This window comes from Dysidea avara, chromosome 12, assembly GCF_963678975.1.
Source record: "Dysidea avara chromosome 12, odDysAvar1.4, whole genome shotgun sequence".
In the NCBI taxonomy this organism is placed as follows: domain Eukaryota; kingdom Metazoa; phylum Porifera; class Demospongiae; order Dictyoceratida; family Dysideidae; genus Dysidea; species Dysidea avara.
In genome coordinates this window covers 19928282-19956263 of record NC_089283.1, presented here as the reverse complement: position 1 = coordinate 19956263, position 27982 = coordinate 19928282, and the positions used below count along the sequence as shown (strand labels likewise).

Genomic DNA, 27982 nt, shown 5'->3' with positions numbered 1-27982 from the left:
AGGGTGATGGGGCTTCCACTACACATCACAGACAAGTAGTTATTTGATATTGATATTTGATATTGAGTTATATGAGCATGTGCTCAAGTATATCAAGTAATCATTTTGTATTTAAAACCTAACCAACCATATGAATAATGACTTGTGGTATTCAGTTTACATAACCTATATTAATAAAAAAAAATTATTGTTGTGTGGTCTGTGGTTGTTCAGTAGGTGCTAAATATGAGAGAGAGTCAATGATCCTTGTGGTTATGTTTCTGATGAATACTGGACAAGATGGACGTTGTGTCAACATCTGAGCTGTCATCCTCAACTCATAAAACACTAACCTGTAAAAGAAAAGACTTAGTTCACACATTTAATACTGACTGGGGACACCATTACACAGTGCAACTGAATGAAAATACCAAATATATCATCAACCTGGCCAGGTGTGTTCTTCCCTATAAATGATTTTGGACCTACGAATTCTATAACTTGGGATGGAACCAAGGTGTCTGGGCTTTATTTAGGATAAATACAATTAATTAACTTTAGATATGTACCACATTTCAAACCTATTGTTTTTCATTGCTCTACATAGCCTGTTGTATTGGACACCCAACAACTTGCATGTTGACACTTAATAAATTAGAGCTAATATTTTATGAAGTATGGACAGCACTCCACAACTGAGGTAGTAACATACTTGCTCAAAATAAACATTTAGAAAACATATTTGAAATAACTTATACCTCATACAACAAATCTTGCATATGGAGGACACATCCGGACTGACAAACAGTGTCCTGATTATCAAGTGTACTGATTTCTAGGTCAATTTACATGCTATGGGATACTTCGGCACCATTACCAAGTGTCTAGTGTCCTGATTAACAGGTTCCATGTTCTTACATAACTCACTTAACATATTTGTTCCTAGATGAACTGTATCTCCACTTGAGAAAGAAATAGTGGAAGAATGGTGCTAAGAGTCCTCCACCAAATCTAAAAGGGAGTGACATCAACAGTATAATATAATACACCATGCACGTACAGCACTGAGAGTGTAATAACTGACATACATATTCAGAAATACAATAAAAATTATAAGCTTTTTACCACCTGTTACTGTATGTACTATAGTTACACAACTACATAAGCACTGAAGGTAAATAAGATACGTGTGCAGATGGTAGAAAATTTCCTTTTAAAAACAGCTAATATGGTACTTCTCAGAACATGGTACAACAGCAAAATTTGTGTATTAAGAACACCTTGGGACTGACCAAGTGTCCTGATTATCAAGGTGTTCTGATTTTCTGGGCCAATTTACATGCTATGGAATACTTTGGGAAAATTACCAAGTGTCCGGATTATGCAGGTGTCCTCATTTTCAAGTGTTTTGATTAACAGGTTCTATTCAATGAGTGTTCAAAAATGTAGACCAAAGCAAAATACTGATACAAAAAAATTTTAGCATGACATATAATTCATGTATTAAACGTAAACACTTGCCACTTGTGCCATGTGGGTCAAATTAAAGGTAAGTCCACTTGCCATTTTATTGAACAAATAACCAGTTTGTACCATGCAATGCTTCAAAACACCTTTCAAAATAATCCAATTATATATTTGTACTCAGATATTAAGCCACAAAGTCTTGTCACAACGTGACACAAGACCAATAACTGGAAGTGCTATTATTATACACTTCATGGAAAGGTTGGATAAAATGTGAAAATCTACACTGTGGGTGGCGATACCAAGTATTTCTTTTCACATCAGTGTAAGCTGTAGCATTTGGCACTATCAAAGCTCACCTTCTCCTTGGCACTTCTCAGGCCAATTTAGTTACAAAGCTGGGATAGCACTACCATGTGCACAAATGATGGCACCATCGTCAGATTTACCTGGTCTGCTCATCAAGGCCAATATCCTCGTGTATACTATTTACTGCTTTACAGTGACCAACACTGAGGGTCTGACAGCAATTTGTGCTGCAACCTTTGAGTTACCTAAACACGATTTGAACACTTTAACATGTCCAATAAGGTGAAACTAAAAATGAGCCAAAGAAAGGGCAAAAAATCCCTCCAACCACAGGAATTGAATTGCAGGCAACCCAATATCCTGTAGTATATGGCCTAAAAATCTAGTGAGAATTAATGGTCCTACCACAATCACTTCTCTACCTCTACCCCTCTACCCACCATATTGGGAAGGATACGCCCTTAAACACTCTCAAAACAGCCAAGAAACAGATTGTAGCCAACAGCCTCTTTCATAGGATGTTCTCAAGTGTTTTCGCCATCCATTACACCTGTGTACTTTTACTCCCATATGCTTGTAACTGGCTGGAATACAAGTCTTTATAGCAGGTGTGATTTGAAACTAAACCAAACTGGCTGTACAAGGACACTTCTGTGCATCGCACCCATTACTGAAGTTTCTTGGTATGATGGTGATTTTTAACAATAAAGAAATGCAACTTTCCTGATCTTTGGAAAGCAACATACCAATCAGAACTGTACATATGTTTTCAGTGAAAGACTTGTCTTCTTATCTCTCAACAATAAGAACTTATAATGGTTTCAACTATTATTCAAGTTTGAACAATTTTCCCAATGGAAGCCTGTAGCTTACACATGTACGTATACTTGGCATACCAGCAGTTGATAAGTAAGGAATCTTTTTAATTTAGTGATACACTTTACTCATTGGTTAAAATGTATCATTTGTACAGAGCTGTCCAAGGTGTGGATGAGAGCAGAAACTTGTCAAACAAATTGTGATCATGCATACAAACTGTTACCAAGGGACATGTGTAAATGTGGTAAAAAATGGGCCACCTTTAAATGTAATGAGATCAATATAAATTACACATGTACAAGATCTGTGATTCATGGTGTTAGGGATTGAAAGTCAGTCACACAATTTTTACATAACCATTCATAATATTGTTGTATGATTGGTGACATAATTCACACTTGATACATGCAAGGGCTAATGTTCAGTACTGCCTGATCTGTTCCCCATGACTACAGAGTGGCACTTAATAAATCTGAAGGTAATAACCACTGCTCTGCGTGTTACAAAGCACTTCAAACAACCAAGCACTAACCAAAAATATTAGACAGAGTGATATCTACTGTTTAGTAAGTAATGTTTAAGCTGTAGTGTTCATGATCTGAAAACCTTAGCACTGATAATGATACTTAGTTTGTGACACAGTAGTTACCCCAGCCTATATTCAGCTCTATACTATGTTTAACGATGAGATGCCAAGTTTCACACAACTCACTGCCCATCAAATAGGATCAGAAGATAGTAGAAACATTTTTACATGACACAACATACAGACTGGGAAACTGCATGACTTATGATCCATTACATAATATGGCCAAGCACTAAAGCCATTACAATTACCAACGGTAGTACTGTATATTAGGGATCATAGAGAATTAGGCTTTCTTGTCCAAAAATATTGCCCAAAAATCAGCCTCACTTTTCCTATGATAGCTTGGCAGTATTGGTTAAGCACATAAATGTCTTCAGAGTGACCTGCAAACCCTTCCAACAAGTTTCTATGAAACTTTTATTTTAATCTTAATTTTCTACTTCCTGACTAACTGATCCCTCCAGCCAAGCATAACTCGACAATGAATAAGGCTACAAGCTCGATTTCTTCACTGTTTGATGTCGGAATGTGCCTTTTCAACCGCAGTACATACAACATGCATCACGATTGTCCTCCTTTGTGTCTCAGTTTTTTTCACTGACAAATGCAATTTACGATACCATGATGTGGCTTCTCTGTGACTGCCATAGCTAGATATCGTGCTTATTGCCCGTAATTTAAATAGCAACTGGATTGATAGTGGAGATGCTTCTTGTACTGTTCTACATTTGTAACACTGTGTTATGAGCAGAACATACTGTAGTTGAAAGTGAAGTGTAATGAACACTTCACTTCTCAGTAATGGATTGTTGGGGCACACATTCAGATGTAAAATTAACTTTATTGCATGCATGGTGCATTCTTGGGGTATGCATGGGTTCATAATTAGGGATCAAAAGAAAAAAAGTGAAGCAAAGGAATAGCTAAAGTGTAGTTTAAAAACAAGAGAGGTTGTCTACACCGTATTTGACCGGTTAATAGCTGTGGCTCGTATAATAGTTGCCCCTGAATAGTAGCCGCTCCACAGCCTAGAATCATTGTCATAAGAGCCGCAGCTTGTATTTGAACATACTGTTGCAAGTGTTGACTAGACATGTTTGAAGCAGAAACCAGGCAAAGGAGTTGTTTTAAGCCAGGAAATAGCATTTTCAAGAGAAGTTAAAAGGAATGACAGTATTGATAGATGATTAAACAAGGCCAGTCACTTGTGAATCCGTATAAGCACCATGGGCTGCTGCCACACAAACTCACAGTAGCCGCCCTCGGATAGTAGCCACAGGGTTTTGTTTGCTGAAAGTTATAGTAGCCGCGGCTATTAACCGGTCAAACACATTACCTGCAAATATACTAATGGGCATTATTTAATCCCTAATTCAGTCATTGTTTATAAACTGAATTATGTCCATTAGTACATCTCCATGCACAAACAACCTCTCTTGTTTCGCTACTTTTTAGCTCTTCCCTTGTTTCACTACTTTGGTTCTTTGATCTCTACACTAGCTTAAAATTCCTAATTTTTTCTTCTAATTATATAAACCGTAATGCAGATACTGATAAGAGCTAAAGGAAATCTATTCTATGGAGAAACCTGCACTTCTCTTATTAAGAAAACTAGTGTGTACTTTATTACTACAATGGATTAGGGCAAGCACATAGCCATTATACAAAATAAATTTAAATGTCATGTTTTCAGTTATCCATTGGCTGGCTTAATATACACTGTACCACACAGTGGCCTATAACAGGTTTCTGTGTAGGAACATGTAACACAAACACCCTGTTTGAATCAGACATGTTCCCCCACATCTCATGTGGGCTAAGCATCCTAAAATTCTTTTTGGAAGAATACTAAAGATTTAAATAATATGGTATCAACAACATTATTAATTTTATGAAGTCTTGGTAGCATCAGCTGTACTTGAAGGAACCAGTTCACTAAACACATTGTACAGTGGAACCTCTCTGTATCAGAAAGACATCTTCTTCCTCTTTCAGAGGCAATTTACATATAATGACAGACCTGAACTCTTTTATATGGACATTGTCCTAAACTTAATTTGGAGAGATAATTAATAGAGATTGTACATCGATTTTTAGTGCCAGCATTTCTACACCCTCCATAACAGACTAACACTGCAATTTCTTCATTGTAGTAGTCCTACACTGTAGAGGAAACAAGGCTGGCTGGTCTGTGTACACTCTTGTAAAAGGGGAATAGTGTATCCTAGGTGTTGTACCCACAGGTGACCCAACTACATGTATTGATATGTTATGATCTACTTTCGGCTTCACTACCTCATCCATCACTGAATGTTAATGTACTGAGTGGTAACCAACCAATGGGGTTACCTTATAACATAAGTATTTAGGAGGGGAAAGCTTTTACTAAATTCTTCATGGTACTCTGATAAAACATGAGTGAGGTCTTGAGACTAATACAGCTTACAGCTATTTGTACGGCAAAGAAAACGGTGCTTCTGACTATAGAAGAACATGTATTTTCACTTCTCCTGTTTATACTTTCATTATGATTGGGACATGGCTGTAATCCTATTAATGAGATCATGAATTATATTTGGGACCTACTTGACATGGTCACTATAATGAGGTCATGATTTTGGGACCCACTTGTCATGGTCACCATATTAAGGTGGTCTAATTAGAGAGGTAACAAAGTACATTCTAGTGGTCAGGAGTTGCTAGGACAATATACACAAGAAGTAAATACCGTAAAACATTGTATTGAAGGGATGGCCACTAAGTAAGGTTTCATTGTCCAGTACAATTCATAAAGTCCAAGAGATGTTACAGATAACACACACATCACTTACAGTGTGGTGTTGAGGAATACAATGATCATTAGGAAGATCTCTGAGGCAGCAACAAACCGATACAAGCTATCCTGACTAGCAGCGACCTTCTGATAAGTAGCAATGACAAACGATTGTATCCCAAGTGACAAAAACTACAGAAGAAAACATTAAACTGAGTGTACATGTTGTTCAACAATTAAATACATTTAATATAAGATTACATCAAACCATGTTTGGCTTCATTTAAAAGGTATCCATGGGACTACAAGCTTTCTTACATAAAGTTAAATAACTTATGATACAAATGTATTGTATTTGGTTGTCTGTGGGGTTTCTACAGTGAACGCGACACATACAAGTGACGCTACAGGAGGATACAGGTGTACTACATAACTAGAGGCTTCATGACATCATAGATATGCAACTTTTAATAAAGATTGGAAATGGCATTACACGCCCAGTGTACTAACTGTACAAGTGACATCACTGGTTAAATACGAGCTTATGTGCTACCGCTTTGAAGAGCATAAAAAGATTAGCACCTCTACTAACCATAAACTATTATTGTATGTTCTGTATAATATGAAGTTCTCTAAGGTTGAGTGATACAAGCTGTTTTGGTGGAAGCCACTAGTGGTGTTCGCACTTGAACCGCTTTCATCAAATCGGTTTGATCCAAACCGTTTTCAAACCGCTTCACATTCTTCACGCGTTCACACCAGCAAAAAGATAAACTACTTTCAAACAGAAAGCGCTTATAATAATTATTTATTCTAATAGTTAAGCGACTTTAGCGGAATGGAGTTGTTAATTTTGGCGATGTTTTTCTGCTTAAGAATGCATTGGAAAGCAGCGAAGAATCTAGAAGTTTAAAACAAAAGGAACTAGCAAGGAAGAAGTGTGTTTTGCACTACCTGAGACAAAGGCGAGCGAGACTAATCAGGTACAGGACACGCCACGACTGAGTCCCTAGTGGGATAACACTTAAATAGATGTTTAGTTTATAGCTGAGTAAAGTGGATTGTTTCAAAGCGGTTTGAGGTGGTTCAAATCACATCAGAAGGCGAGTTGAAAATAATTTATAATAAAGCACTTTAAGTGTGAACGAATTAAACTGGTTTGTAACCGATTTAAAAGCGGTTTATAGCAACAGTGCGAACACCCCTACTGACTGGACTTTCCCACACAAGAAACTTCTCACATTGTGCTGTTTCAGTAATACTTCTACACCGAGGTAGTCTCGCGTAGCCAGACCCATCTAACACGCAGGTCGCTTATCGATTAGAGATTATAAGCGCCCGTGCTGGATGGGTCTGGTGAACTGAATGTATAAAATCTGTTCAGGCTTGCACCAAGAATCTGGTGCATTGATAGGTGTAAAATGCCAAACTGACCGAGGTGACTAATTCCACTGAGTGCACGTGCTATTGTCCTCTGATTCTAGCCTTTAGCAAGTCTTTGGAAGATAAAAAAAGTGGACAAAGTAACTCCTGTGCTTCCATCGCTGTTGCGTACAACACCATGCACAACAGTCGAATGGACATCCGGCTGTATCTTCATCAGGTTTAGCGTGCGCACTCTGTGGAATTAGTCACCTCGGTCAGTTTGGCATTTTACACCTATCAATGCACCAGATTCTTGGTGAATTGATAGGTGTGGCAAGCCTGGACAGATTTTATATGTTCAGTTCACCAGACCCATCCAGCATGGGCGCTTATAATCTCTAATCAATAAGCGACCTGCACATTAGATGGGTCTGGCTACGCGAGACTAACACCAAGGTACATTTCATCTCTTGTAGCCCCTCTGTACACACTTCTGGAATAAGCAATACAGGACCCTTTAGTCATTAGAGTTTAACAGTATGGTCTACACGTGCAAGTCATACCCCTAGTCTAAACGCTGCATATTTCCTAGGTTACACCTTGGCTCAAAGTTGTTACACCATGGTGTTTCTGTTTAAAACAAAGCAAATCTAATAGGATGGCAGCACATTTCACTCACAAGTTATAAATCGCTCTCAAATCAAGGGCCAATAAAAGGTAGTACGTGATGAGGTATGCAATACAAATTACACTGTATGAAAGCCACATCCACATTCAAAACATGGTTATTTCTGAAGGTCATTTCCAATCCCTATTAATGGTTGTACATCTACGACAAAATGTATCCTTTACTTAATAACAAACGACCACACAAGATAGCTAATTTTGCTGGGAGCTATCAAATACACTCCACTTATATTGAATTTATCATGGCCTTGATGTATCATAGTACAGTGACAATAATACTATTACATTGCTGCATCTGTAAAATAATTATATTGAGAATCAGTGTTTAGACATTCAAGTGGTTGATAAATCAATAGTATGTATGTATGTAGTGTTGTATTTGTGGAACTAATGGGCAACAATTCTAGGATGACTGATAGTCATTCTGTCTAAAAATAAAAAATACTCATGCTTTTATATTCCTCTTTGTATCATGCAATATCGTATAGCCTAAATACTTAGAGGGGTAAACTTTCGAGATTGAGCAATGCTGCTAAACATAAATTTTTCGCGGATTTCCAAACACTCCCCAAAATGTATTAGACTATATGGAGGTCTAAACATTTTAAGGATAAAATTTTCACTGACAATCCCGAAATCAGTGAAAATTTTCTTCCTCAAAATGTTTAGGCTATACGGTACATTACTGTATCGTGCTACAGAGGATGAATATATCATTACACACAAACAATGCATTTCTAGTGTCCTCAAGACTATTGGATTTGTCAATGCCAAACTACCTTACAACAAAGCCTCTGTAACACCTTGGGACCAAAAATTTGTTGTACGTTTTTGCTACAAGACTTTTTTCTTTTGTGGATGGTTGGGATAAAAGCTTTGTCCTAATATAGGTGTCATTCAGTTAAGTCCTGTTGTTAAAATATGTTTCATAGTAGATGCAACTAAGAAGTCTTATTGCAAAAAATTACCAAAGATTTATGCAAGCTATGTACAAGAGGTTTCTAAAAACACCACTTGTGTTTGCTGTTGAATATCACTCCACTTCAGGGTAATGATGTTAGTACACAGAAACCTGAAGGACGGCTAAAATTACAGAAGCCATGGTGTGTGCATGCATGCGTGTGTGTGTGTGTTAATGCTACCATTAGACAAATCACATGATATACTACGAAACTTAAAAATTTTATGATACAGGTTGTAACTAGGGCTGAGCAATAGTATCGATAGTGCGATATATCGCGATAGTAAATCACTATCGTTATCGCGATAGTAGGGATATCACTATCGTGATAGTTATGATAAGCTGAGATCTGAATTAAAATGGTATTAGCAACCTTTCTATACTGTTTTACAGTTGGTATTACCAGCTTTCTTACAAAGGAGTGGCCCGTAAAAGCTATACCAAAAGTCCATATTCATCGGCCGCCCACGCAGTTAATTAACAAATGTACTGTGCATGATTGCAAATCATGGCTATACAACTAAGACCTTGTTAAGAGCAAAGTGTTTCATAAACTATCGGGATAGTATTCACTATCGTGATATTTAATGAGTAACTATTGTGATAGTAAAATTTTTACTATTGCTCAGCACTAGTTGTAACCTAGGCAGTACAGTGAAACCACTACAATCCAATATATTCGGTGGTGCCAAAATGTGTTAGAGAGATCTTACACAACAAATAGTGTCAGATTACAGGGGTGTCAGATTATTGACTAACTATTCACTGGACACCACAGCTTTTAAGGATGCTAAACTTCCTAATTGCTTTGTTATTTCCAGCAATAGTTTTGGTGAAGGGATAGAGTTACACAACACACAACTCACCTCTCTTGCATTGTACAAGTATTTGGATGACTGAATAACAGCATAAATCACAAGTGGTATTAAAATGACTAGACATTGTTGTTAAGGATGTGATCTTACCTGCTACACATACCCAGAATGTAAAAGTGCCACAGGGTGTTTACACACACACACACATGCGCACACACAAACATGCACCCGCACACATATGCGTGCACACACACACACACGCACTAAAATACATAAACTCAGTACACACCCACACACAACAATGCTACAAAAATGGTAAATGGTTTGATCTTTGCCACTATTCCAAGAACCTATTCTCAACCACAATACAAACCACATAGAAAGTGCACTAACAAATTTTGATGTTGCAACAATTTCAGAGAATAACCACCAGTTGATTTAATGGCCACAAACATTTACTCCTTAACTAAGCAACATCCAGCCTCAATTAAAATCACACACATCTCAAATAAAGGCACGCGTATCTCAGTTAAGGCACACTTATCTCAATTAAAAGCACGCATAAGGAATGGGTTCTTTGAGTTACATCATGCGGATAATGTTACTGCTAGCTATCGCTTCTTTTTCAATAATTGCTAATTCCAATAGAGAATCCACAAGCCACTGTGCAAACTGGAAAATCCATTAAAGATTGCAGGTGGATTCTTTTAAAATATGACACACACAACGTTGTGTGTAGGTAGTGTGTTAGTACACTGTGCACCTGCATACTACCGTACACTAGTCTGTACATATGAAATACATCCACCACATTTCATCTTACACATACAAGAAATGCTATGCAGATCGAAACATGTAAATCTATAGCAACAATCTCTATGGCTACAAATGTCCCACGTAGTATGACAGAGATCAAGCAATGGTGGACAAGCTCAAAGGCATTTATGGTGACAAACCTTAGTGATATCAAAAGTAATTTCACACATGAGTGAACTACTGTGTGAAAGAGACGTCTACCCTGTGGATACCATGGAGAAACGTACAAGTGAATAAACTAGGCTGGGTCAGAGACAGTTTAAAATTCTAGACAAGTAAAGTTGTACTGAGAAACGCAAGACAAATCAAATTTGTTTAACAATGATAGCTAATGAATGCTTTAATGATAGCTGATGCTTTGTACATGAAATCATAAAACTCCAAATAAAAAATGAGAATAAAATGTTTTTGACAGTTGATCTATTGAGTGATAATAGCATGCATACATTCAAATGTCATGTTGCCATGGTATTATTCATTAGTTTAACCCAATTTGACTGTTTATACTATTCCATGTGTCTATGCACTATGACAAATCAGTACCAGCTGCCTAACAACCCAGCAAAGATTATAATAGTGCCACTGATAAAAGAAATGATATTCATGAAATAGATCACTAATGGAACATACATATAGATGAGTCTAAAATTCTTGAGTGGTGTACTGAAGTTACAGTACTAAAGAATACACATCAAGTGGAACCTGTGCCTAGCTTGGGACCAGCCTGACTGTCAGGGCTCCAGTTCAGGTTATGTACTTTCGTGACCTTAACTAAGTGTCTGGATTGTACAATGCTATGTGCACACATGGTTGTTTGTATTGGTATTGGTCAGTATTTGTCATTACACCATTGCTACACAGTATGGGCAGAACCAGTTACATAGTCTGTAAAACATTTACACAGTCAGCCAAGCCAAACATACAGACGTACACACCATCCAATAGAAAACTTTATTTACTTGTTGATGTATATAGCTTGTAAAAAAATTTAAAATCAAACTGGTTGCCAAGTCTCAGACTGAGAGACAAGGCTATCCAGTACAAACAAACCAGATAATTGGGTCCCATTTCAAGTGGGCTATATATAAGTGCCAAAACAAGAAAACAATTGGATTGCAACAAGATTAGGTTAGAATGTTAGGCAGCTCAAATTCTCACCACTAATACATCTTCCAGACAAAGCCAGGCTGATGAATAATGTTAAGAGTGTCCTTTCAACTTACAGCAAAGCAAAAACATGTTTAGCTCAAAACAAAGATGGTCCTTATTTGGCTATCACACACTCCTGAAACAAAGCTACAACATAGCACAGATGCCAGGGATGATGGACGAAGAAAAAACCTATCAAAGAAATATTGCCAAGGTTTGAATATTAATTTGATAAATCATTCATGCGCACACGCTAAAACACACACTGTACGCACACACTTACACGCACTGCACCACACATTATAGATAGACACACACGCGCACACACTAACACAAACATACACACACACTAACACAAACATGCACACACACTAAAAACACATACAGGCACACTAAACACAAATGTGCTACACACTACACTACACACACCAGACACACACACACACGCACGCACACACACATATACACATTACACAATGAAGGATACACGGAGTAGGGTAGTACTGATAGTAGAAACCACAATAGAACAAATAGTGGCCACTGTCTTCGGCAAACATGAAAGTCAGAAATTGTCGGCTAAAGAATGAAACCTGCACAAGAAATAAAATACACTGACATGACAGTAGTGATCTCTTCCTTGGTCCCTTTCCAATACACATACTCTATAAACAAATGATACTATACATTTATAGTCACCTCTCTATAAAGGACAGATTTGAGATCCCTAAACACCTCTACCAATACCATTTTACCTCTGAAAAAAAGAGCAACCTCCTTAAAAAGGGCTAGCCAGCCCTGTGTTTGTGTTTTTACCTCAAAAAGATGTCAACCGCTACCTAAACATTCTTAGTACCAAAATGTTCATTGTAAAGGAGAGTCAACTGTACCTCATTTAAAATAGAGTTATATTATAGTCAGAGAATTTTCTTGATTTCTAAAGACAGCCAGTTACAGTACGTTTCATCACATTTTGAAAACTGAAACCCTCCAAATGGCACAAATTCCACACACTTGATGTGCTTGAGGTTCACCTTGACCTTCAGTTAAGCAATGCAGCCTCAAGCCACACTAACATGCTTGATGGTACAATCAAACATTGTGCCTGGTATTGACACCGATATTTGCTACATGGCTCCCGCTTGAGTTACCTCTTAGCCAGCCAAACCATGTATTGTAGTGAAGGTAACCAAAGCAAGTCTGGTGAGAATTATGGGGTGTATCAGGGACAGACATTTGAGTTGTTAGGGGTTGACTGTACACTGCAAGTTAAACATTTCTTTGAGATCAGAGGGACACACGAAAAATATATGACAAACGCCTTCTAAAGTATTTTCCATATCACTCCACTAATAATCTCAGTCAGGTAGTGAGGTAATTTTACATCAGCAATGGCAAGCCAGAAAAGTGATTACAAGCATATTGACATGTTGGATTGCCATAAGACTGATTAGGAAACCATAGTGGAAGCACGCAACTGAAAATTGTCAGTGCTTTTCCCAAATTAATAATTATAAGCTAAGGCACACTCAAGCGTATGGTTGTGATCATATGTGGGCATGTGGTCTCATGTTAATGGCAGCATCACCATCCCTGACATGTAATGGAGACCAGTCAGGGTCTGGGTGGCCTTGCACACCAACAACATGACATTACATACACTGGTATAGTACATGCAAATTATACATACATACATTCAAATATTCTTTTTGCAGGGGGATTCAGACCAGGTCAATGACTTAGCCCTACAAGAGATTTGTCCACTCCCCCGTCACTTGGCCTAGGTACCAAGTATCTCCTAGCTAGGTGGATAACTTCCATGGGACTGCTGAACATGCAGTGGTGAGTGTTAATGTTGCACGTACAGCTGTAGTGTGTGTGTGTGTGTGTGTGTGTGTGTGTGTGTGTGTGTGTGTGTGTGTATGTGTGTTTTATGTGTGTATGTGTGGCATACATTACACAAACTATGTAAGTATTTTAATGTGTGTGTTTGGTGCGTGTGTGTCTGTGCGTGTGTGTAGCATACATTACACAAGCCATGTAAGTATTAGTGTGTGTGTGCATGCATGTGTGTGTGTGTGTGTGTGTGTGAGTGTGTCTGTACACAAACTATGCAAGTATTAACAGGCACAGGGATGTGCCCATGTTTAGAATAGTGGTGGCTATAAAACAGACTTGAGGTTTAGGATGGCTATAATTACAAAAGTTAGTGGTGCATTTGTACTGAATGGTGAGTAATAGTGGTGGTTATTTTTGGTTGAGTGGTGGCTATTTTATCTGAGTGGTGGTTGGTCCCGACCACTGCCGACCATTGTGGGCACATCCCTGCAGGCATAACATGACCTTAAGGATAACAAGCCATTCACATTGTGACAGACAATACTTACTACTTTCTTGCTCTATTAAAAAAAAATGCTAAGATATATTATCTCACCACAGTTGATTACATTTGGGATGCTACTTTGTACACAAATGACACACTTTGAAGGTGAATGACCTTACAATATTTTGACCCCTCATTGTAGGATGCTTTGTTTACTTGCCTGTTGTCGTCTACGTCTCTCTGCTAGCCTTGTGCTGAACACTATCAGTGATGCTTGTAATGCTACCTTGTATGAAGTTATCACGGACCTGTGTACGTACACATCGCCTACATAAGCACAACTATACACTCTACCCTACACACACACTGACACTACACACCACACTACATGCACACATGCATGCATGGACACGCACACATACACACAAATACACTACATGTATGGGCACACAACACTAAAACACACACACACTACATATGTACATAAGAAAGATCTAATATACTTAGCTGCAACCACACGTGTTAGATCTAAGTGCAAAAATGTACAGCACACTGCACACGCACACACAAAATTCTAACATACAACTACACCACTGTCACTGGTCACACAATCACTAGAAGTAATGAAGCAATGCAGCAAACTAGCATAGAACGTACATTAAAACTCCAAATAAACTTTAGAAAATTGTAAAATGCCATGCAGAACTACAGGATAGCTTCCAAACATCACTTTCATATCTGGATGTCTCCTTGTAATGGACCATTGATTATCATTAGTACCATAGGAAACATCTGCTTTTAAGAACACATGTCTTTAAGCAACTGTGGAAGCTTCTGGCTTTATTTATCAAGGAGGTACACTTAATTGCTTAAAGAATTTTTAGAACTAGTACATCTAAAAAAATTCACCCTGGCATGCAAGAAACAAAAACTCACAAAACAATGTCAGTTAGCACTCTGGCAAACATCCAATAGTTTAGCCAATATAAATAAAGGACATTTAAACAATGAATAGGCGGGGCCTGTGGTACACAAACACTCATGCAATTCAAATAAACAGTTAACACGCTGTTTAACACTTGCTTTCAGCACCAATAATACTGAATGCCATCGCAATGGAACAATTGAACTGTGGCCATGAAAGAAAGACATTGGCTTGGCAGCCCACACAAACACATGTGCTAATACACCCACACATACTGACGCACAGACACACACATACTGATGCACACGCACAGACCGACACACTGCACACACACACACACACACACACACACACACACACACACACACACACACACACACACACACACACACACACACACACACACACACACACACACACACACACACACACACACACACACACACACTACACTACACTACAATACACACGCTCACACAAATATCGGAATAACAGTAGACAAGGTAAACACAATCACTGTCAGTCTGGCCACACAACAAATCGCAGCAGAAGGATCCCTCAGAGCATACTCCTTTAAAAGTTTACAAGAAAGCATCACACCAAACACAACAACAAAATCCCCACACAAATGGGAACATAGCATGATCACTATTTCCTGGTGATCAACACATAACATACATACATCAAAAGACACACAATACATACTGTATTAACAATGTTATGTATCTTATAATTAATGTCATTATCAAATTGATACTTACGGTAGGTGCTGAGGACTTTTCGTTACAAAAGGAAGAGATAATGTTGCATGTCTGGCTCAATATATCATGCATGTCTATGATTCACTTTTTAGTTCCATATAGAACAAAATCAGCAATATTCAGTGACTGGTTTATATTACACTGCCCCCTTTCTCTATTGTAGACAACTCTGCAACTTTTACTTAATGTAAGAAGGCATGCACCCTGACATCAGGGTTCAAAAATGCATGATACAGCTTTTGGGACAATGGACAGGTGCTCTTATTATCATGGTGGCCACATTAAAGGGTATATGTAAAGTCTATGTATCCTCACTGAAACTATGGATTTAATAACGAGTATTACTGAGGTCATGAAGCACACCTCAGCTATGTTTGGGACCTATTTGGCTCATTACATTGAGGTGGTCGGGTCATAAAGTGCATCTTAGATATGTTCGTGACTGTCATGGTCACTATAATGAGGTACTCTTGTTAAAGGTCATGAAATGCACCTTTGCTGTGTTAGGTTGATAGTATAAGTAGTTGTTACCTTTAGGGTTTTCGGTGGAGTAGGTTCACTTGTACTGTGAGGCTCTTCTGTGGTAGAAGTTGGTTCACTGCTCATTCTTTGTTCCGTAATATCGTTTGACAATTATCAGAAAACTTTGACACTTCTGGATTTAGCCGTTCACAGCACTTCTCCCAAGCCTTGATCGTTGCCTCACACCGTTTCTCCTGGTAATTGTTAGCTAACAATATAAATAAACATATAAATATACACACACACTTTACCTACACAAGATGAGCAAACACAAGACGTTTAGTACAAGAGTGATAGTGCTTAGATGTTTATTTCACTAGTGCGCTTAATTTAGAAAAACATACAATTAAAGCCATTTCATAACTAAAATGTACTGCCAGGCAATTCACAATACCTTGGAGACAATACTGAATGGCGCAAGTTTCTTTCAGGCAAGCGGACTTAGCAATACGAATCAGTCTAGCCTCACTTCCGTCTGCGTCTTGTTCTAAATTACGCGCCATTAAGCAATATTTTTTTGTGAAAAAAAACGCCATGGCAAAGGAGCGGCCCCATGCGATCTGGCTAGGCTTTGTCTTGGGCTTAGTGGAATGCTACTAGATGTCGCTATCTTACTGAACTGCTTATGTATTTGTATATTTTGTTTGTATCAAAGTGAATATCTAATCTATTCCTGTTTGCAAGTACAACTGTTCACAAAGGGAACCTTTATTATGTAAAATAGTGTAATACAACGGCGTGTAATGCGCTCACAAGAATTATGGCCTCAATTAAATAATAAAAGAAAGGCATCCTTTCAAGTACCCACACAAACAAAGCGCCGCGGCTGTAACCCAGTATAATAAGCAGGAAATTATGTGAAAGAATATATAGAGCCGCTTTAGCCTCGGTCGAAACTTAGTTCCATGGAAGTTTAGCTTCGCTATATGTCAAGCTGATTTACTATAGGTATAATGGATGATTCTACGAGATTAACACCTCAGCATATTGAAGAGCTAAAGAAATACTCGAGGTAAAGAGATAGCGGGGGTGTAATCGTGACAAAGGCGAAGCAGAGAAGGACACTCAAGATATGCAGCCGACGTGTATATACTTGTTAACTATGGCACCAAAACCCAATTTTCTCAGCAATTTGTGTCTCAGCGGCGCCTTTGTCACCTTAAGCAAGGTTACGCCTTAAAGCGATGCCGTTTGTTTTTTGTGCACCCTAAATCTGTATACTTGTTACAAGTGGTTGACAGAATAACAGCTATACTTTAATTTGGCTACAGTAAACAGTCTTTAATGGGAACAGCGCCGCCTGTTCACATGCACCGTTTCCTTGTCTCTAACTTGTCCTGTGTTTCCCTAGCTCCAGTTATGGTCTTATTGACCTGGATGCCACAGTCACAGTTGATGAAGATCTTGCAATGACTGTACAGGAGTTGCTGCGAAAGGTATGCAGTTATAAGTATTGAGTTTGTGTATATTGCTACTGCTCTGCAGGGCATCAAGCATTATCAGATGCTGGCAAATGATTCGTGCAGTACAGATGTTAGCCCTGGCGTATTTAACATGCTCGGTCACCTGCATTTACTGCTGGGAGAATTCTCTGATGGTAAAAGCTAATTAGTTCAACCATTTACTAAGACATTTTTCACTCCAGCTCTGTCAGCTTACCAGCATTATGCAAAAGCTACTCCAGAACTTGCACAGGTATGTTTGCTGGTTGAAATGGGCTGTGCTATAGCATTTCCAGGAAGTTTAAGTACCGTTTTTGACTGTGTGGTAATCTCCCTATGTGTTATTCAATAGGATTCCTTGTACTTATATGGCAGTGGTTTGGTTTATTTCCATTATAATGCATTCCAGTGGTGAGTAATTAAGATTACTGAATTAATTGTCTATCCTCAACATTGCTGTGTTATTGTGATAATATCTAGGTCACAGGAATCCTTCAAGCGACTACTACTGTTTGACCCAAAGTTCCCACAAGCGAAAGAAGTGAACGTCCGTTTGGGTGTCATGTATAAATGGAAGGGGGAGTTTGCTGCCAGCCTGGAGGTAAGTTTTACAGATCATAACATTCCAGTTAATCAAGCTGGTTTTCATATAACTAAACGTGTAGTTAGCTAGATTGTATTTATACAATGCACAACATTTTGCCTTTCTTTTTATCAACTTTTGAAATGAACAATAAATCTGTAACAAAGGAGGTTAGAGTTATGTACAGTGCAATCGCTATAGCGTATGGAAAGATCAAAGAATAGTATAAAGGTGACTTCAAAGTAAAAATGGAATCACTTAATCCATGTTACAATAGGCTTGTAGTCTTTCTTCTCTTATTAACATAATCTACTTAGCTTGCAAGTAAACATTGTTGAAATAACAGAATTTTTGAATCTCACATAAAGCTAGAGGGAGTATTAACCATTCGATTTGATTTATTTTTCCGGCAGTGGCCAGCCTAAGGATGTGGATGGACTTTCATAGCTGAAACCTTTTGTGGTTACAGAATAAAAGACCCAGGTTAGGCCTTCCATTCCCTTATAAAAACACACACATAACCTTTAAACCTGGAAAGGAAACATGCTCAGAGGAGATACAAACAGGTTTTGAAGTAGCATCTGAAAGGTCAATATGTGTAGTGCATCATGTATGGTGGGCACTTTGGGAACCAAAATATATTTACTGTAATACAGCTAGAGGTATTCCTCTTTCAGAAGTAAAAATGTACAAGTCAGATCTGTTGGGACTTCTTTGTTATAGAGTATACAAAAATTGTATTATACTGGCAATAATATCCTATGATAACATTTATATGGATTTCCTCAATCTTGTATGGTAATTAGTTTTGTCATTAGACATCACAAAGGTATTGCTGACTGGATGGTACAGTATTGTAATAAAGTTAATGATCTTATTATTATTATTACAGTGTTTCATGGAGGCATTGTCTGACACTACAAATTGTACCATGCCATCTCCTAACAGTGAGTTGAGATTTCTATGTATATGTCTTGTGGATCCATTTATTATTTAGTAGTGCGTAAGTGTAACTGCGTGGTTGTGATTTCAGATGTTTCTTGTTTTTTTCTTTTTAGTTCAATATCATATTGGACATATACATTCTATTCAGGTATGTTTTGATGTTGGTTTTTGTGCCTTTCAAGTACGTATAAGACACACATACACAATATGCACATACACTTATACACGCATGTGCACACAATGTATGTTTTAACAAAGCACTACTAAATGCTTTAGACATCCATCCCACTGGGTAGCTAGGCAGTTGTACATATGTTTGCATAATAGTACCAAATTGTAAAATGTTAATCTAGTAACCAGTAAAAAGCATTAATGATTTAATAATTGACATTATCCCTAAACAAAGTTGGCAAACAGTAGCCATACAGCTTCATGGTAAGGTAGGAAGTAAAGTGGGAAAGTGGCTAAATGTTATTGAGTTTGTAGTCTGAAATAGATATGTGGTAAAGCTGTATATTTTAATATGTTTGTTGTTAAGTCACTGGCTTAGGCTGTGGTTTATTGTAGTCCATAATTGAAGACTTGGTGTTGTTATTTGTACAGTTAGTGATAAGCATTGGTCAAATACTGTAGCATGTAATATTACCTTCCATGCCATCCTCAACATCACTGAAGTTGTAATGTTTTGTGGTTACCCAATGATTGTAACAGTTTTGGCTGTTAATTTATGTTGTTTATCAATTTTCTGATGAAGCCAACAAATAGGGGTGATTATTTGGGAGGGATTTTGCACACTTACTTGTTTTCAAACTGTAGTGAACCAAATTCTGTTTCATACAAAAACATTCTTTTCAAACTCCTGATGGTTTATATGGCACTTGTATAATATTTGTCATAAATGCATGTATTCTATTTTAGGGACGGTACAAGTTTGCTAAGGAAGTGTACGATCTTATTTTGGCATCAAAAAACCTATCAAGCTCTGTAAAATCAATGACACTTAGAGAAATGGGATGGCTGATTCACAATGTCCCTGATTTGGCACAGGGTGAATACCACGAGATGAAGGCCATCGAATTACTAAGAAAATCACTGAGCATAAACGAAAGTTGTGGAAAAACGTGGTATTATCTTGGACGGTAAGTATCTAAATATTCTATTTCCAAATCGTGTTTTTTATATATAGAGAGACTAACCTAGCCCTGTATGATGTACTATTACATTAAATTATTTACGTAATACTGATAGAGTAAGTGTACAGATTACCTTTGTGTTTTGGTCTCTCCTACAGTGTTCTAGCTTCAGTCTGTTGTATCCATGATGCTTTCATGGCGTACAGAAAAGCTGTGGCCCGTCCTGGAGCTCAAGCTGACACTTGGTGTGCCATAGGGTAAGTACAAGCAGCACCATTCACACTACCATTCTTGCAGTATAGCAATTACTTCTAAAACAAAAGAGAAACACCTTAAATTTAAACTGAAACACTTGTAGCATGTATAGTTTATCCACTTAAATCAATTGCTACTTGCAGAAATGCTTTCATTGTTTAACAAAGAGATGTGATAAAGTCTTCACTTGTTTTGTATACACATATAAATCATACCTGTTCTTTCTTCCTTTTCTAGTGTTCTATACCAGCAGCAGGGACAACCTGTTGACAGTCTCCAAGCATACATCAGTGCAGTCTACCTGGACCCTAAACACATAGCTTCCTGGACTGACATGGGTCTGCTTTATGAAGCAATGGAACAGCCAATGTCAGTTTTATTGTACTGTACAACCTTTCTTGTACTTAACACTGCCTTTTGTGATGCCATTTAGTGATGCTTACATCTGTTATCAAAATGCTGTGAACACAAGAGCCCTTTCAGGTAACTCTTGTCTTCCCCTTTCAGTGTTTGTCTATAAAGGAATAGTTTCATTGGTTCAAAGTTGGGGCCATTGTTTGTTGTGTGCTTGTGGGTACAAAGGTGGTTATTCAACTCCTTTTACAGATAAAGCCATGAAGTTGGTGTTACCCAAAGCCCAGCACCTTCACTGTTTCATTTCTTCCAACAGACAGCAATTGACTTGTGCACAAAGGTAAGAAAGAATTCAATTATATTGATGTATGCATGTTAACATTGTAACTATTATTCAGATTTTTACCTTCTGTTAAGCAAGCTTGGATGGATCTTGTCCCCAACAGTGTAAAGTCGAAAGTCTCTCACAAGGAGATTCCTTTGCTGGTAAAGCCATAAGTTTGTTTGTACATGTTCGTGTTATAGAGATAAAGGAGGGGGCGATAAGGCGCTGGCTGCTGCTACAAGCAAAACGCTACTTTGTTACAGCTGCAAACATCAACAACAAAATAAAGCTGCTAAAACGATGTTTAGCACAGGTTTTCGCACCAATTCAGGTGTAACAAACATAGTAACTTACAAGTTGATGCGCCTGCCTGGTTTCTTCGTCAGTGATCATCCCCTCAAGTGATAACAGCGCCAAGTCCAAATCTGCTTTAAACAAATCATGTATATCCTGTAAGCAACAGAGCAAACAAATTTTGAAAATTCCACTGTCTGGGAATTGAGTTGTAGCTTGCCAACTGTTCTGTATGTTTGCTTGTTTTTCCATTGTTTTAAATAGGTTTTTTTCTGGTATGTGTCAAATAACTTTATCCAGCTGTAAATACACCCCATATTATAGTATTTGATGTTTTGAATAAGGCTTTCTTTGTACTTGTGAGTGGATAATTAGTGAATATACTGTCAATTACATTGTGTTCTCTTTTGTAGTACATACCAGGACTGGATCATCTACCAGGATTTAGTCCCTATCATTCAGGGGTGGCAGTTGCATCCTATATGCCAAGCACTTGGTTTGGTTGCTACAATCTTGCCAAGTATGGCATTGGATCTCCAGGACGCAAGTGTAAGAATGGAAAGGGAAAGGTTAGTGTTATTTCCTTGAAGTGTGTGTGTTTTGTGTGCTGTGTATAATGTAGTGTAGCTCTAGGTGATTTGCCTGTCTTTACTGTTTGCAGGTACCTAAGGAGCCAATCATTTTACCAAGTGTGATGGGAATGCAAGACCCTGGATTGATGGGGATGCCTATGGGCCCTATGTGTGGAGTACAGCCAACTTCCATCCCTGACATACAACTCCCAAACTCAAGTCCTGTTCCACAGAATCTGAATCCCGTTCCAATACCACCACCGCAGCCGACAGCTCTACCTCCATACGGACAACTGCAATCAGATTCTCCTTCGTTTGCTAGTTTCTCTGGTGGCAATGGTAGCTACTCCGGTACCAGCACTAATACAATTCACTATGGAAACCAATTCTATGATAGCAGATACAACCACAACCAGCATCCAATTCCTACAAATCCAACTTCTGCTCCACTGCCAAATGAGTTTCCTTCAAATCGTATGGCAATGCACCTTAATGATTCTCATTTCAACAAGTACTTGAGTAATGCTTCACTGGATCAAGCCACCCTTGATAAAGAGCTGCCTGATCTTGGCCAACTTAATTCACCTCTATTCTCAGATGCTTCGTACAGCCATAATGTCATGCATGGCTTCTTCTCACCAAGCACTGACCTGGCTAATTCACAGTCACCATTCACACCGATGTCTGATTGTGGGCCTTCAAGTATTGATGGCAATCGGAAGAGACCCAACTGTTTAGATGTCTTGCCAAATGCAAAGCATAGACAAGTAGCTAGGAAAATCCCCACTCCGTGTTCTCAGGAAATGAATAGTGGAATTGATATATTTTCTGCACAGACAACACCGCAGTCTTCTACCAGCACGGCTGCTAGTTCCAGCACTCCAGATTCTTGCATTATCCCTCCAATAGGAAATTCTTCAGTCCCGTATGATCACTTACTAAAGTCTAATTGTGAGGCTTTGGACATACTCAGTGGTGCCTCCTACTCTAGTGTAGAGTATTGGGATAACTTTGATGGCATTGATCCTTCAATTAGCTCTGATGACTTGCTAAATGAAAATAATTCTATCACTCCTTTTGTTCCTGGAAACGAAGGCAGCAGTACCAGTATAGGCCCAGGGAAGAATGGTGCATTGTCTATTGGTTCTAAAGGTTTACTGCTTGGTTCAGACGGTGATAAAGATAATTCCATTGTTAGTCCTCCTACAACAGATGTCTCCACTCTTACAGATGTTGCATCTCAGAAGGATAACAGCGGGTCTCTTGTTGCCAGCTCACCTTTCCAGATCAATAGATGCTCTGAGTCTTTTCCAGTTGAGAGTATTGAGAACTTTGACTTGACTGATGACAATGTGTTCCCTCTAGTGGAAGACACGGATCAAAGTAGTCAAGATGCTGCTGATTTGCAGCAGTCAACCCAGGAATCAGCAGAAAGCATGTCAGATAGTTCACCGATTAAAATCAGAGGCTCTGTTTTGTCATCTTCAGGCAGTCAACCGATTTCTCGTGCCAGATTTCTCTCATCTCAGTGCAGCGATGCATTTGAACACCTCCCAACTCCACTGTCAGTTTCAAGTCGCTTCTCATGCCCTTCAGAGAGTGGTCGAATCAATGACAAAATTATTCCCATAACTGTACCAGACATACCAGCAGAAATTGTGGCTCCTGAGTACATGAAGCCAAACCCTCTTTCTCCACCATCCCCGCCTCCTGTTGATATTGAAATCAACCTGTTTCCTGAAGTTCCTATAATAGAGGTACATATATAATACTGTACCATTTTCTAGTTTATACCTCTTTATTCCTTGTATCTAGGCATCGTCATTTGAAGAAGCATTGTCTCAAGGGCTTCATAATCGTTGTCTTGACCCGAGGATACCGATATGTCTTATCAGAGGTGTTACTGATGCCGTAGGATTTGGTTAGTGAATAAAAACCAATATGTTTGTTTACTGTTACAAATGTGTACAGATCTCACTCAATTTTCTTCCAAGACATTAGTAAAGACTTTTGGAGAGCAACCAATGGAGGTTCGAGAACAGGTACTAAGTTACAAAAGTTTTACTTATAATGATCTTTTTGCTGTTTCATTTTGTTTGCTTTAGATGTTGCAGACTTCTGATGAAAATTGGGATGGTTCAGGTAAAAGACAAATTTGGAGATGTGAGAGTTCAAGGTAAGCAGAATAAAGTGTAACAGTCACAATTGGTCACTACATGTTGCTGTACAGGTCTAGTACAACCATTGAGGAGTATGCTGCATACCAAGAGAATGCTGATTGGAATGTCACTGATACTGTAAGAAATTTGTGAATATAGCTTTGTTTTGATATTGTGTGTGTGTGTGCGTGCGTGCGTGCATCCTTGTCTTGGCGGTGTTGGGGTTGTTGGGGACTGCACCTTCTCTCCACGAGACCTCCTAGTCCTGCCCCAGTAGAATTTGCCTGCACATGACTCGAGTGCCTGAGTAGTGTACAGGCAACCCAATACTGGTTTGCTGGGTGGCAATAGCTGTGTTTGCACAGGTGCTATAGACCTTGCTTTGTGTGCGTGTGTGTGAAATTGTATCTACTGACTCTAGTACCTGAACAGTGCACAGGTATCCCAGTGCTGGTTGACTGTATGTGTTCTTTACAGCTTTTTTTGCTTTACTGTGTGTGTATTTGTGTATAACTGTGCAATTTATTTTAATTTCATATTGTAGGATGTTATTAATTCACCTCCACAAGATGAAGATGCAGGTTATGTATCATCTTGCTCTAAGAAAAGGTGTTTTCTATCATTGGGGAGTTGTGAGATGGCTGTATTAATGAGTGTTTCTTTTTAACAGCAAAAGTCGTAGGATTTTGAGGTTTGCCACAAACGGTGACTTGTCTGATGCTACACGATGGTACACACAGTTGGCAGAGATTGAGAAACTGCCCAAGTTTTTACGAGTAAGTATGTGCATTTGGTTAGAAATAGATTGTTTTGTAATGGCAATAGTATATATTGGACTCTTGGGAATAAAGCTCATGAATTCTTTATGCATTCTAATACCTAATTATAAGGATAAAATATTTTTGTTTTGTTTGAAGTTTATTATCAACCATTAAAATTTTATGTGTTACTGTAGGTGAACTGCCCTGAGGCTAACCTTCTTAACCACATTGGTCATACAGTACTTGGGATGAACACTGTCCAACTGTACCTGAAGGTACCCGGCTCACGTACTACAGGTAAGTAGTTGTGTAGAGTAAGATTACAAGAGTATGGTGAAACCTTATATTTGTTAATCTTGACCAAAGCATTGTTATGGTCACAATAAGATATTAGCTGTGTTTGGGACCTACTTGATTTGGTCACTATATTGAGGTAGTCTTAGTCATGTAATTTAGTAAGGCTTCATTGTATAGAAATATTATAGTATAGAATTTAAAATATTATAGAGTGTTAAAGTGAATTATTAGTGCTTCTATCGCAGGTCACCAAGAGAACAACAATTTCTGTTCAGTCAACATCAATATTGGGCCTGGCAAATGTGAATGGTACTGTACTGCCAGCCAGTACTGGGGCATGTTCCACAAGCTGTGTGAAAAGTAAGTTCACAAGTTCCGCGTGTTCCACAAGCTGTGTGTTTGTGCTTTTAAAATGTCAATTTTAAGTCTATGCCAGGCCTAGTATTACTTAGAAATTTAGATGTGCTTAAGCACATATGCAGTACTTGTATGTAATACTGTTATATAATCATTTTTGTTTTCTGTTAATTTAGGCACAGAGTTACATTCTTGAGAGGTAAGTGTTTAGTGTTTTTTGAAGAGCTTGTTCATTATAATCCACTTTATACAGGATCATGGTGGCCAATTCTTAAAGAACTGGAGTCCCACAACATTCCAGTGTACCGGTTTGATCAACTGCCGGGTGATATTGTATGGATTAACCCAGGAAGTGTACACTGGGTACAGGCCAATGTATGTAAATCCGTACATTAGTATGTGCATGTGCTGTGTTATCGTTATCTTTTGATACAGGAGGTTTGTAACAACATTGCTTGGAACGTAGGCCCCATAACTCCCCACCAATTTAGAATGTGCTGGGAGCGATACGAGTGGAATAAAGTGCAGAGTAAGTAAAACTGTTTTTTTAGACAATGAAATTATGTGGAGGTGTAAGATTCAAATTGAACATTCAAATGTTATTTTGTTGTCTGTGAATGTTCTAGAGTATTTATTTGCAGGCAATGGTGTAACTCATAGTTGTATATGTCTTTTTCTGCTCTATAAGGTAATGATCTGGCATTATCTTTTACAGAGGAGCAGTCCATTGTCCCAGCAGTTCTGATGGCGTGGAATTTAGCCAAGGCATTAAAGATCACTGATCCTGAGTTACACTTACCTATACTGTAAGTACACATAATAGTGGCTCTATGTGACCCAGGCACCTCTTACCAACTTAATAACTGACTTTTTGCTGTGTTTTACTTGTATTGTCGTAATAATACAAAGTTGGGACAGGAATTTTATTTTCATTTTGTGTTAGGTAAATGAGATTTTGTGTATGCTGCAGTGCCTATAACCAAAAATAACAGGAAATCTGATATGAATGGTGTAAATGGGATGAACTACTAATCTGTTTCTATAAACCTTGCCACCAAAAATATGGCCTCAATATGTGGGTGTTTGTTATATTTGAAACCTACTTGATGTATCTTACCATGAGGTTGAAGTACACCTTGATTTGTTTTTGACATTGAGGTGGTCATGAAGAGGTCATGAAGTTCACTTATTGTGTGGCAACAATTATAAATACATTGTTATGTTCTTTTTAGGTCAATTCTGGAGAGCACTTATGACCAGAGCAAGCAGTTATTAGGGGAGCTGATCAGTAACAAGGTCCCCATACACTGGCATGGACGAGAGGAGAATGAACCAGCTCCTTACTGCAACTCATGCTCTGTAAGTTAGCACTATTATACTAATACTACTATGCTAACTGCTGGTTTTCCTGTGTAGGATGAAGTATTTAATATTCTTTTTGTTGTGAAGAAGAAGAACGTCCATCATGTCTACTGCTACAATTGTGCTTCACAGTTTAGCAAGAAGCGACGCTACGTTGTGCTTCAACAAGTTAGGGATTACAATAGAATCACATGTGTGGATGATCACATATTGAACTCGTACGGCCCAAATAATGAGGTGGTCTTATTACTGAGGTCATGAAGTACACCTTTGCTTCATTTGGGACCTACTTGACATGGTTACTACAATGAGGTGGTCTTATTATGAGGTCGAAGTACACCTTAGCTATGTTTGGGACCTACTTGACATGGTCACTATAATGAGGTGGTCTTATAAATGAAATTATGAAGTACACTTTAGGCCTAAAGTGGTCCATTAAAGGGGTGGCCCTTACCATGTCACTACTAAGTGTTTACATACAGCAGTGTATGATGTTTACATTACTACTACTTTTCTTGTAGTATGCTCTTTGGGAGCTTGAAGAAATCATCGAAAACTTTAAACTTAATTCAGACACCACAAAAGAGGTATGCAACTTCCCTTAATACCAGTAAACTATATTAACTCCTTTTTCTTTTCTATTTCAGTGTTAGGACACAGGTTGGCTCAGTGATTCAGAACTATTTAGTGTTAGCAGATATCATTTAGTTTAGTATTGAGATGTTTAGTAGTGTTTTATTATTATTGTATATATATATGTCAAATAGTTCACAGCAGGAATATACAGGTGCTTTATTTTATTATACCACAAAGTCTTAGTATTGTTTGTGTATATTTATTATTGTACTGTTATTTTATTATACTACATTTATGGTGTGTGTTATGA

General features: G+C 38.2%; 2 protein-coding genes across 2 annotated transcripts; one reads left to right on the top strand and one right to left on the bottom strand.

Annotated features, from left to right (window-relative positions):
• Window positions 1–83: 83 nt before the first annotated feature.
• Window positions 84–16787, bottom strand: LOC136240099 (transmembrane protein 33-like). The gene is made up of 9 exons (XM_066030947.1): window positions 16652–16787; window positions 16267–16465; window positions 15451–15545; window positions 14270–14357; window positions 12217–12319; window positions 9816–9883; window positions 5995–6128; window positions 907–990; window positions 84–332 (listed from the first exon to the last, which is right to left on the bottom strand). Exons 2-9 carry the CDS (start codon window positions 16339–16341, stop codon window positions 185–187), a joined length of 795 nt encoding a protein of 264 aa, XP_065887019.1. The 5' UTR covers window positions 16342–16465; window positions 16652–16787; the 3' UTR covers window positions 84–184.
• LOC136240092 (histone demethylase UTY-like) lies at window positions 16766–27982 on the top strand. Its single transcript, XM_066030938.1, has 32 exons — window positions 16766–17269; window positions 17609–17693; window positions 17743–17854; window positions 17903–17952; window positions 18052–18110; window positions 18180–18300; window positions 19175–19229; window positions 19341–19375; window positions 20146–20366; window positions 20519–20617; window positions 20853–20984; window positions 21049–21098; window positions 21222–21309; window positions 21368–21455; window positions 22002–22157; window positions 22250–23917; window positions 23976–24081; window positions 24132–24202; window positions 24266–24336; window positions 24391–24457; window positions 24864–24928; window positions 24990–25095; window positions 25275–25377; window positions 25623–25737; window positions 25911–25933; window positions 25988–26109; window positions 26170–26263; window positions 26450–26540; window positions 26967–27093; window positions 27151–27264; window positions 27618–27683; window positions 27744–27982. The coding sequence occupies exons 1-32, from the start codon at window positions 17211–17213 to the stop codon at window positions 27747–27749; spliced, it is 4425 nt and encodes a 1474-aa protein (XP_065887010.1). The 5' UTR covers window positions 16766–17210; the 3' UTR covers window positions 27750–27982.

Coding starts and splice junctions, on each gene's coding strand:
- LOC136240099 (XM_066030947.1), bottom strand. CDS start 16,341: ATGAGCAGTGAACCAACTTCTACCACAGAAGAGCCTCACAGTACAAGT. Junction 14,358..15,450: donor ACTGTTATTCCGATATTTGT/GTGAGCGTGTGT, acceptor GTACGTACACAG/GTCCGTGATAACTTCATACA. Junction 991..5,994: donor GTATTCCTCAACACCACACT/GTAAGTGATGTG, acceptor ACTCCCTTTTAG/ATTTGGTGGAGGACTCTTAG.
- LOC136240092 (XM_066030938.1), top strand. CDS start 17,211: ATGGATGATTCTACGAGATTAACACCTCAGCATATTGAAGAGCTAAAG. Junction 24,082..24,131: donor TACTGATGCCGTAGGATTTG/GTTAGTGAATAA, acceptor AAATGTGTACAG/ATCTCACTCAATTTTCTTCC. Junction 24,203..24,265: donor CAATGGAGGTTCGAGAACAG/GTACTAAGTTAC, acceptor TGTTTGCTTTAG/ATGTTGCAGACTTCTGATGA.